This window comes from Chaetura pelagica, unplaced genomic scaffold, assembly GCF_000747805.2.
Source record: "Chaetura pelagica isolate M959 unplaced genomic scaffold, ChaPel_1.0 scaffold269, whole genome shotgun sequence".
Classification (NCBI taxonomy): domain Eukaryota; kingdom Metazoa; phylum Chordata; class Aves; order Apodiformes; family Apodidae; genus Chaetura; species Chaetura pelagica.
In genome coordinates, this window is record NW_009954705.1 from 2,321,371 (window position 1) to 2,332,811 (window position 11,441).

Genomic DNA, 11,441 nt, shown 5'->3' on the forward strand with positions numbered 1-11,441 from the left:
GAAGCCTGTTCCAGTGCTCTGTCACTCTCACAGTAAAGAGGTTTTCTCTTAGGTTTCTGATGTTTACATGGAACACCATTATGCTTCCAAGAAAAATCCTTCCCTCAGTAGTTTAGGTGCCCAATGCCTTACTGGAATTTCATGTCTAAAGCAGAAAATTTAACTATCCCTTTCAGCATCATCCCCTGCTCCAAGTGCCTAAAAATAAGCTTCTTCAATAGGCAACAAACTTACTTGAAAACTCTTAAGGCAGCAGAGCCTGGCCAAAGTGTTCAATCAGGTTTTTACATCTTATTATGAACTGCAGATTGTTGTCTCTAAGCTATAAATATTACATGCTCTCTCTCTATATAATCTTTTATATCTGTAAGCTGTATGTTAAAAATTTTGTCCTGACCCTTAACACCTGTGAAGCTTCCAGATTCTTTCAGGTGTGTACAACCCTTGGGGCAAAGAAAAGAAAGATGTAACTCATTAAGCCACTCAGTTACTTTCAACTCCCTGCACAACTGTTCTAAGTGAGAATTTTAAGCCTTTTTATGACTCTTGTGCACAGAAACACAATCAATGGCCTGTCACAAACTGTGACAAGGGTAACAAACCAGAAGTACTGAAGACAGCTTAACCCAAAAAGTCAGGAAATACCAGCAATATGAACTTTATTTCAAAGCTCATTAAAAAGCTTCACAATAACACTAACAGAATTAGCATTTCCTTCATTTTATGTACCCCACATGAAAAATGTCTTGTTCAGCAAGAGATGAAACACAAGTGTTTCTGCATGCTACTAACACATTTCACCATCTCATTGTCTGGTAAGTGCTTTGGACTGCCATAATCAAAAACCTTAGAACAGAGGGACTTATTCTGGAAAGTTCTTACGAACAGGACAGACACTGGCTTTTTATTGACATACCCAATTAGATGTCCAGACAAAAGAAAACTACCTTGGCATCTACAAATGCCTACGAAGGTTTCGATTAGAACCTTTTGAAGGAGCAGTATATTTCAGAGCAAAGGCTTCTTTTCATCTTTAGTGATGCAAATGGTTAAATACTGCACAGAACTCACAATTCCACAGGAATCTGAAAGTTACCAAGGCAATTTTCCTTTTAGGATAGTCATGACCAACACTACTACTCTTCTTTCTCCCATAACACAACACATCCCAGACAATTCTTAAGAAAAAAATATAAATAGTCCCCAAAACAATGCATTCCCACCCCCCATCACATAAGACAGCAAAAATATCTTCTGTCATGGGATGATAAAACTGGCTGTAATTGCAGTGGTTTAGTCCAAGTCCATGCCAATGGTGGTTTGATCACCTGGGTGACATTCACCATTTTGCTGAGGCATTTCAGAATTTTTGTCATCTTCTCCCATCTCTTCAGTTTTATAATCACCCCGTTCATTCAGTGGGTTTTCCTCCTTAGGTGAGTCAACTTTTGGTTTTGGTTGTGTCACAACAGGCTCACAGACATTGTTTAACTCCTAAAAGAGAGAAAAGATGTGATCAGAAGATACATTAAGGACCCATCAGCTTCACTAGTGTGAAGAGCCTTGTGCCTAAAAGACTGTTTGAAACTTGCTTCTGTATTTGTAGCCTGGGTCCAAACCAACAAGTACCCTGAAATAAATAAATTAACTGGTCTACTTTCTGAAGTTCTGTGGGCAAAGTTCTTCAACTCGACAGTCTGGATTTCACTTTGGTGGGTTTTTTAAGACTACTTTGTGCTTACCAGTAACAATAAAAAACAGCCTGAGTTTTTAAGGTGACTGAAAGACATAAAATGTCAATAAGCTCCACAGAATTGTATACAGCATAGCACAGCTCCTCTGCTTCCTAATGAATCTCCTCCCCATCATACTTTCTAGCTACCCTTTAACAACACTGGAGCAGTAAGATGAAATTGGGGGAGAGGAAGAACAGCCTAACTTTAGCACCAGCTTCTAAAATTAGTTTCTTGTAGTACTTACCTGTAGCTTTGCCTTAATTTCACTGGAATGCACAGCTGGATCCTGATCTAAGCTCTTCTTAGCCTGTGCACTCACAGCATTATTCATCCATTCCACCACTTCACTGACACACTTCTCTACTTTCATCATTTCCATTTCATCGATATGGATGTACTTCTCATCCTGCCCAAATACAAGCATTTTGTATGAGTTAATCATGTCAAGTTTACTGTCATCAAGTTATGCCAACAACACTATTCTGATTATCTATGAATTAAAATCTTCACTGATTTTCAAAGTAAATAGAATATGGCAACAAGCCAGATCTGTTACAACAAAAAACACCAAGACAGATGTCAAAATAAAGCCTATTTTGTCCAATAATCAAACATGAAACTTAGTTCATAGAAGGAATAGAAGGCTCACAAAAAGGTAACGCAATAAAATTTAGCATTCTTAACCTGGTTGTTAAAAACCACCCTCTGCCTCCTGGAGGGCCTTACATGAGCCCCAGGTGGTTTAGACAGTGGGATTCTGCTGTGCACTGAAAGGGAAGGGATCAGTTGTGCAATTTTAGAACATTCCCTATAAAGCCAGTTACATGTGCAACTACTACCAGGAAAAGGGCCTAGTGAGTAACACAACATATGATTTTAGTTGAGATGGCTTCACCTCTTCAATGTACTACTTTCAATGTTGCTAGCTATTTCAAGACTGTGTAATAGTACTAAAGGACTTGACTTAATTATTGACAACACTGTAATCTATAGCTGTGAGGACGTAATTGTTTCTGATGCAAGCACCAATCTTAAAAAGGATGAGTTTAAGTGTCAAGCTGCAATATTAAATCTCATTAAGTTGAAATCCAAGGAGTAAATTTTCACGAGGCAGAGATGCTTATGAAGAAAGAAACCTTTAAATATCAATGGCAAAAAGATACAAACCCAATACCCATATAGTATAAAAATGGTAAACATTTTCGTTTATCCTGAGTAGCTTTTTCACTAATGCTTCTCACCAGGGCACAATTTTTGTTCCCAAAACAACTGGAACTTCTAAAAATGTCAGGTTAGCTTTTAAAAAGGTCAGGAAGTTCCACAGTCTAACCCACACTATTCTTAATGATGTCCCTTTTGCCTGAAAACATCCAGAAGCATCAAGTAACTGAAGAGATGACTCACTATGAGAGATTTTTGGGGGATTGGGAAACACTTGCAGTGCTACCTTTGTGACTTATATAACAGTAGATTATTTCAGCTCATCTGCAAATGAATTTGAAACCCCTGCCAGCTGGTGAGCCTCAGTGAAACACCATGTGCTAAAAGAAAGTTATTCTGAAGCTACTTACTTTATTCCTGAATTCCCCAGCTATTGCAGCATAATACTGGAGCCTGTGTCCCAGTTCCTCTAACAGCTTTGGTCGTTCTTCTGCTTCTTGGTAGCGCATTTCAATTGGAGTCCCCAGTTTCTAGAAAAAGCAATTCCTATGCATTATGTGATTCATCAACATTGTTGCGTGACATTTTAAAAGTTTTGCCATTTGGGTATCCTAACAGACTTACCTTTAAATCCTCTAGTTTGTCTACATACACCTGCTTAGCTTCATCCTCACCCTCTTCATACAGCCAGCCTTCTGTCTCTGTTAGGAGTGCAGAGAATCCCTGCAGATCCTATGTATTAAATATAATTCAACATGTCAAACATCAAAATATGCACCAAGTAACTGTGTTTGTCTTGCAGTAACAGAATACTAGTACCTCTAGTACCTGCACCCGAGTTTAATTCTCAGTGTTCAATTCTTAGCCTCCTCTATAAAAATTTTATTTCCTCTGCAGCTTTTGCCTAATCAAGTCAATTAAACCCCACCAGCTTCTGAAGTGCAAAACACAAACATCTATGACAGAGGCACCATTTCAGCATTTTGTCCTTGATCAGGCCACTGCTTGGGGTGCAGTTAATTCATGTTTTTGGTTATGGGTAGAGCAACACAGCTTCTCCTTCTCCTTGGCATCACAACTACCCCATTTATAACAAAATTTATTTTCAGTGATACGTATTATTTCCTAAGCCTGAACATAATTCTGGATCTGTCCCAGATATCACTCAAATGAAGTAGAGTTTTCAAGTATTTCCAAGATGGCTGTGAGAAACCCTGACAAAAGAATGCAAAACAGATATTTGGTATCACTATCTTCAGAGAGGTTCCTGCAACCATTACCCACCTTTTCACAAACAAATTTTTCATATGGTCCGGACAACTTGTCCCTGAACTCATACACATATTCTTCCACTGCATTCTTTGCATCATTTCTTTCTTTCTCCAGTTTATCTTGCATAATCATCTTTCCCTGTATAACCACAGAAAACAGTTTAATTTAAAAACACCTGTGTTCAAACAGCAGGCTACACAGCAGAGCTCCTGTAAAATAGTCATCTCACTGTGGCCTTGGCTCACAAAACTGCTGGGATTCTCATTGCTACAAGTAGACTCACCTGAAGAAATGAGATATGCTTCTCCAGAATGGAACAGCTTGAACCTATCTGTTATGTCATTCCATGGATCATTGCTCTGATACTATGGCTATAAACAACACTTCAATCTTTCTGATTAACATCAGTCAGTTATGTGTTAGATTGTATATTAGCTCACTCTAAATTACTTGAGTCAACACTTCAGGGTTACAGTAAAGTATCAGAGGTTGCCTTAAAAGCTTGACCAATGGTTAATAACTGCAATCCAGAAAGCAGCTTAAGCCACACTCTAACTCACCTCTGTTTCAATATACATATTGAGAAGATCTTTTCCTAACTGCCAAACCAAGTTAGCTTCAATAGGCAGTTCCACATTCTTCACTTTTATCTTGGGTTTTTTAGCTTCTGGGGGCTGATCACCTTTCTTCTCATTTGTCTGAGTTGGAGAGAAGAAAAATAAGATCATTTTCTTGACTTTCTTCTGATGAAGTAGTACAGTGATGAAAGAAACATTCACAGGAAGAACACGCAGAGATGTTCTGTGTTCTTCCAGAATCTTCAAAATACACTTGTGAGGCACTTTCCCTTTGGGAATTTCACCTCCTAGCTTGATCTGCCTACAAGCTATTTCAAGGAGAGTGAGTGAGCTACAGGAAGGATGTTTCTCAGATATACAGTATATTTGCAGGTCTTCCAGATGGGCACATCTGTATCTTAGCACTTCACTAGTGACACTGACCATGACAAGATTTTAAACCAAAACATTTTTCATCTTACACAGATGAAAGAGCAAACTACTAGTAATATCATGCAGGCATATGTTTTTTACATGGATTATTTCCTTTTAGGTTTATGACTCCTTGAGTCCCTCTTCTCTCAGCAGGCCTAAAAGCTCAGCCTTTAACAGCTGAAATGTCTGCAATACAAATGACTTAGCTATCCAACACTGCATAAAGAGAGTGAAGTGGTAGAGACTTCTTGAGGAATTCTTCTGCAAGCTCTTTAAGAAAATCCTCATGAGAAATATCCATTATTTTTCACAATAGAAAATATATACAAATTAAGAAGGTTCCAAGCACCAAGTTCCTTACTTTTTCATGGAATATGTTACCATTTTAATTGCCACCATTATAGAGCATAACATTTTCAACAGAGTTAAAGGGTCACTCACTTTCTTGACATCTGGGATTTTGTTTTCTTCAGAGGGAGGTTCTGATGAAGGGGGAGACTGTGACGTTTGCTGACCATCAGTTTGTACCTGGGACTGTGTTCCAGCCTCACTGTTCTCTTGCTGGATATTTTTCTGAAATGAAAGCCCAGGCACAAAGGATGTAGAAGGCATGTGCACTTGTATTTAATAGAAGTTATAGGGCACTTCTGACCCACATACTATACAAAGTGCCCTACAAAGCATTCTGTGCACACGCAGAAACATACACACTTTAACTGAAGGAGATATAGATTAGGTGCAAGTTCAGAAGGACTTAGTGAAAATGCTACCAGTGCCAGGCTTGCAGCATAACTGTGTGTGTGCATGTGACCACTTTCTCTTAAAAAGAAAAAACAAGGCTTTTCATTTATTGAGTCAAAAACTTTTAAGCTGTTTTTTTCCCCCTCATAAAACAATTGAAACATCAAGTACACAATTACAATGCTGTATATCAAGTACACCATTATTTCCCAGTGCTCTTCTTCCCTTCAATGCTGCAGAAAACAATCCAGCCTTCCCTTCCACAAAGATTTAAAACTTTACTAATATGAAAGGCAATACAGAATTCCTTTTAACACAGAGAATCCAAACCAAGTTCTCCTATTTGGAACAATATGGTAACAATGGCAGCTGCAAACAACCCACTTGCAGCTATTTGGCACTTTGACCAATAATTGATTTTGGAGTCTACACACTTTCAAGCTAGCACTAATTTTCTCCTGTCCTCATAAAGACGTTATAATATTTCCTGACAGCTATGCACATCTCAAAATTAACCTCATTTCGTTTCCTTAGAAGAAGGCATTTTTCTTCCAGAGTATGTGACAGCAAAACACACTTTCAACAGTAAGGACAATTCATGCTCAAGAAAGGTCAACTTACATCACTTGAGTTTTCAATAGGCCTCTGGTCCTGAGATTCCACTTCAGTCTCTACACTGACATCTTCACTCTCTTCACTTTTAACTGGTTCTACCATGGATGCAGTGGACACACTGAAAATGCCATGAGTATTGACACGGACTTTCACTTTGACCTTAGACTTCTCTCCATCTTTCTGGGCTGCCACATTCTGGATAACATACCTACCTAAAACCAAAAGGACCCATACTCACACAGTGGAATTAAAGAAGTAATACTATAGCACAAGGAAAACACCTCTTTCACAGTGGATACATTTTCTACATATCTGATGAAGTCTGTGTCCATCTCACAGTCCCCAAAATGAAATTAATACTACAAAAACCAAAGAAGCATGTGGCTTTTCAGTCAACTTTACCTTACAAATCAAAAGGGATAATGTTTATTTTCATCATCTGGGATAGGTTCTCCTGCCACTAGTAATATACAATAAATACAAAAAGTAAAATCTCACTCCCCTTTACTTGTGCTGTGATGCTACAGTGGGATGAAGGAAGACTACACAAAGATTTAGTCTAATGCCAATTGTAAGTGGTATGTCTAATACAATTTACTGCCCAACATAGAAACAGTATTTCTAGAAGTGTTCATTTCAGCTTTTAACATCCCTGTAAGTCTACCATTATCTTTTACTCTAAGGCTCAATATAATTGTTTTGTAACTCCTGTATTACTTGAAACAAGCAGTGTGAAGCTAAGAAGCAGACAACCAGTTTAACAAGATATGGAGAATCCGATCTCCTTGACATTAAAAGCAGACAAATTTTTCCTACTGCACAGATATATGCCTAACACCAAAACAGTCACATGGAGAGATTATGATGCTTTTATAGCTGCAAAGTGTAAGTTCACTGATTTCATCACAGGCTGTACATACACATGCTCACACACACCATTCTTTCATCAATACATATAAACTGTTCCCACACCAACTTTTACATGTTTACTTTATAGGCTAAAGAATGTAAACCCAGTAATTCTACAGGTGTGATCTATCATACTTTTTGGTAGTCTCATCAGAGCTACTGACTCACCCATTAGGACGACTACCAATTCTGTTCTGAGCAAGAGAACTGAATTCAGTCTGATTCCTAGTTCTGTTCTCACCAGTTTGCAGAACAGCAGTTAAACATCATCTTGTTTGTTAAAGCCACATAAATTGAACACTCACAAATTCTACTATCAGTTTTCATGGTAAGGGTTAACACAAAAGCAAGTCTGCTGTTTTTCAAACAACAAAAATGTTGTGCTGGTTTCATTTGAACTTTCTGATTCTCAGTGACAAACACATAATTTGCTTTGAAGTAGAAAAAAATAAGGGATGTTTTCTGTTAGGGTAATAGCTTTTTGTTAATTCTGTAGTGCATTAGGTATTAGCTAAAATATTGGTAAATCAGATGGAGATGTTGCTCTATATAGTCTCCCACCCTTCTAATGAATATTTATAAAGTTTATCTTCAACACTACTGTCTGGTGATACTGTACTGTAAGTGCACATCAACCAAGAGGACAGCTGTATTGTCAAACATTTAATCAAGATTTGTCACTTTCTCTGCCACTCTGAAGGGTGGGGGAGGGAAAGTTGAGTTTTCTAACTGTTGGGCTTTCTAATAAAAAGAAAAGCAATGACTTAACAACTAGGAATAGCTCTATCTTAACTTTATATGTGAACACACATTTAATAGCATGAATTGAAACTCAAGAACAATTATTTAATTAACCCGATTTTGCCATCACAATTTTTTTAACTAACCACACTGTAATTTCTTTTTAAGTGACTACACTGTCAATATTGTAATTTGTCAAACAGGATGAGAGAGCTGCTTTTAAATGTTACTTAGACAACTCAAATCAATACTGTAGTCTTGCAGCTGTCACTAGTTCAGGCTGTCTTGATTATAACTTGTTCAGCATTACATCAAACTCAGAAAGCACTAGAAAAAAACCCAACTAGTTACTCAAGACGTGTTAAATTTTTTTATATGCCAGAGATATTTTTCAAGTATTCCTAGCTTGTTTAGCAATAAGCTGAAAATAAAAAGTTATCTTTTGTGGTGATAGCCCCATCCTAGTCCCAAGCATTAAGCTATAGTTTCCCCTCATTTCTTCATTGCACTGAAGCAATTTTAGAAGCTAGAAAAAAAAATTAGAATTCAGTTACCTATGGAATGGGAGAACTGAAAATTGAGTCCTCCAGACAAAAAAACCCAAATATATATGTCATATAACCATACTGTAACACAACATAGTTACTGAACTTATTTAAGACCAAACAATGGGAGACATTTCCAGAACATTTACTTACCAATTTTTGATTCAGGATAGGGGACTCCATTAGGGTCAGAATAAAAAGCTTCTAACTCAAATGGACCTTTCCTATAGAATGTAAGAACCTTGGAGAAAGGTGCTGCATGATTTCTGCTAAACACCTCATGAACCCTACAATTAAGAGAAAAGTTATCACTTTGAGTATTTGAGCTGAAAGGGTCAGAACTCTTCAGAGAAACATCATCATGTTTTGAAACATTTAGCCTTTTGAACAACTCAAAGCAAAATACTTCACTTCTTTTAACAAAAAAGTTTTACTGTTGTGTACTGTAATGGGAAATAGTCCTGTTCCACTAATTTTGAGTCGCAGAAGCAAATTAGAAGTAGGTGCCAGTTCAGTGACAGACTATCAGCAGACCTCCAGAACTGGTTTCCTGCAAAAACACTATCCTGAGCTTGAAATAGCATAATTTAAATTATAATTTGCACCCTTCCTCAGCAAGTCTAAAAAGCCTTATTACAGCCCTCTTAAGTCCTTACTCATTTGCCTTCTGTGCCTCAGTTGAGAACCCTGACACCAAATTATTATTCACTCCTTGATAGGACAGAAAGACAACCAGGTTTATTTTACATTTTTCCTCTAGGGTCAGTCTGCCATTATACCAGGCTGATTCTAATTTCCAACTCATTTTTTGTCTCCTAACTATGGAAGGATCTCATGTAATAACCTAAATGTGAGAAAATAGGAGCTTCACCTAGAATATAAATCCACAGGTTGCTGTCAGAAGTATGTGACAGTACAACTAGGTTCTGCACCTCCACGGAAGACAGACCAAAAAAGGAAAAGGCTGAATTAAAAAGCATATGATAAAGGTATGAACAGGTGCCTCTAGAACTCTTAAACTTCTGAGAAGTTAAACTCAGACCTCTTTACATCCTAGACACTAACTGTATTTCCCACAGGCATGGCACAGTTAAGAGCAGCAAGGTCAGTGTCTTAAGACACTACAATTGCAAGAAATTCTCTTACACAGCCCTAGGAGTTAAATCCTTGCTTCTGTTTTCAGCCAGATCAAGAGCATCCATGTAAACTCACAATATTTACATAGTGCATAATGTTCCCACTAAAACAAGAATCCAGATAGGCATTAGAAACACCTTCAGTAACAAAGCCAGAAAGTGGGATCAGGATCCAGCAGCTGCTCTAGTATGTTTTGCATTTCAAAACCTGACGACTAGGCAAGGGCAACAGAGGAAAAGACATTGGTTGGTAGCTCATTCAATCGCTTTTTTTTTTTTTTTTAAACAACTGAGGAGTTATGGTTAAAACTTCAATGCATGCCTTTACACAGTCTCCACTTCTGGCTATCTCTGGTACATGGACTACAGGTATTCTGTATCAGAATGCCAAGATCCTAGTTGAAAAGCAACCTAAAACAAAATCCTTGAATTATGAAGGCCAAAAGTTTCACAGAACCGTAGCTTGAGCTACCTACCCTTCAGCATCCTCTGTTTCTGTGTTCCACAACAGAGATATTGGGAATGGTGTAGCATCTGTCACAGAGAATTCTCTCACTTTAAATGCTGGAGAAAGAATTGCACACTGCACAAAAAGACAGACATATGTTGAGGTATTTAACTGCTCTGCTCCACCTGCTCCCAAGACAGCTAAACATCTTTAAAAAAGAAAGTAAAATGGTGCTGACTTTACTAAAGCAGAGCTAGGCAAATTGCTTATTTCATGGAGTACGATATGAAAACGGAAATCCCACACAGAAATGTTGTTACTCTTTGGGTTAGCAGAACTTTTGGCCTTATTCTTACCTTTTTTTTTTTTACAAGCTATGGTAAGAGTCTAAACAAATAGAAGTATGAAGAATAGAAGTGCTGCATTAGTTAAGTGCTAGAAGTGTTTATCTTATTGGTCCTGCTTTTGTCCCTAGAGACAACTGATTGTCAGTAATGGAAAGCAATTTAGTGAGACAGGGTAAGAGACAAGTCAAGAAGAGGGTGAAGTAAGAGAATGAATAAAGAAAAAGAAGAAAGCAGAACGAGTGGTTTATAAAATATAGTTCACTACTTGGAAGCTGAAAAAATAGGGTGTAGAAAGACTAAAAGTCTGATTCACATGGATTGGAAGTTGGATACCAGAAAATGCAAACTTACATTGCTTGGGCTCTCCATAGATATTTCTCATACACTTTAATTTAAAATATCTCTTCCCTCAGCTTGACATCAACTGAAATTATAGATCCCTATATCCTTTTCTTCTGAATAAAAGAGTGGACAGGAGACGAGTACAGAACACAGCCAGACAATATTTTTAGTAAAGTACTGCACTACAGAGGAGTGCTCTGGACTTTTAAAATTGCATAGTCCCATGAGAAGACACAGTGAACACGTATGTTCTCTCACACAGTTTAAAATGTTCTACTTCTGCCATTTCTTGTAACTGCTTGGTAATTCTTCAAAGGAGTGCTGTTGAGAAACATAACTTTTAAGCTTATCAAGTGTTACCAGTACTATACCTGCAGAGCACAGCCCCTAGCTATGGCTTCATCTGCATTCAGTGTAGTACTGACATCTTTGCCAAAGAACTTAGCAATCCTCTCT

At 37.7% G+C, this 11,441-nt stretch overlaps 1 protein-coding gene across 1 annotated transcript in view; it reads right to left on the minus strand.

The window, feature by feature from the left end:
• Positions 1-642: 642 nt before the first annotated feature.
• The window catches only part of HSPH1 (heat shock 105kDa/110kDa protein 1), a 22,522-nt gene continuing 11,723 nt past the window's right edge, over positions 643-11,441 (minus strand). The window contains 11 exon segments of the mRNA XM_010005647.1: positions 643-1,494; positions 1,981-2,142; positions 3,308-3,427; positions 3,522-3,629; positions 4,182-4,307; positions 4,730-4,867; positions 5,603-5,734; positions 6,524-6,729; positions 8,866-8,999; positions 10,325-10,431; positions 11,357-11,441. The exon segment at positions 11,357-11,441 is cut by the window's right edge and continues 27 nt beyond it. Coding sequence (XP_010003949.1) covers positions 1,294-1,494; positions 1,981-2,142; positions 3,308-3,427; positions 3,522-3,629; positions 4,182-4,307; positions 4,730-4,867; positions 5,603-5,734; positions 6,524-6,729; positions 8,866-8,999; positions 10,325-10,431; positions 11,357-11,441 — 1,519 coding nt within the window. The 3' untranslated portion in view covers positions 643-1,293.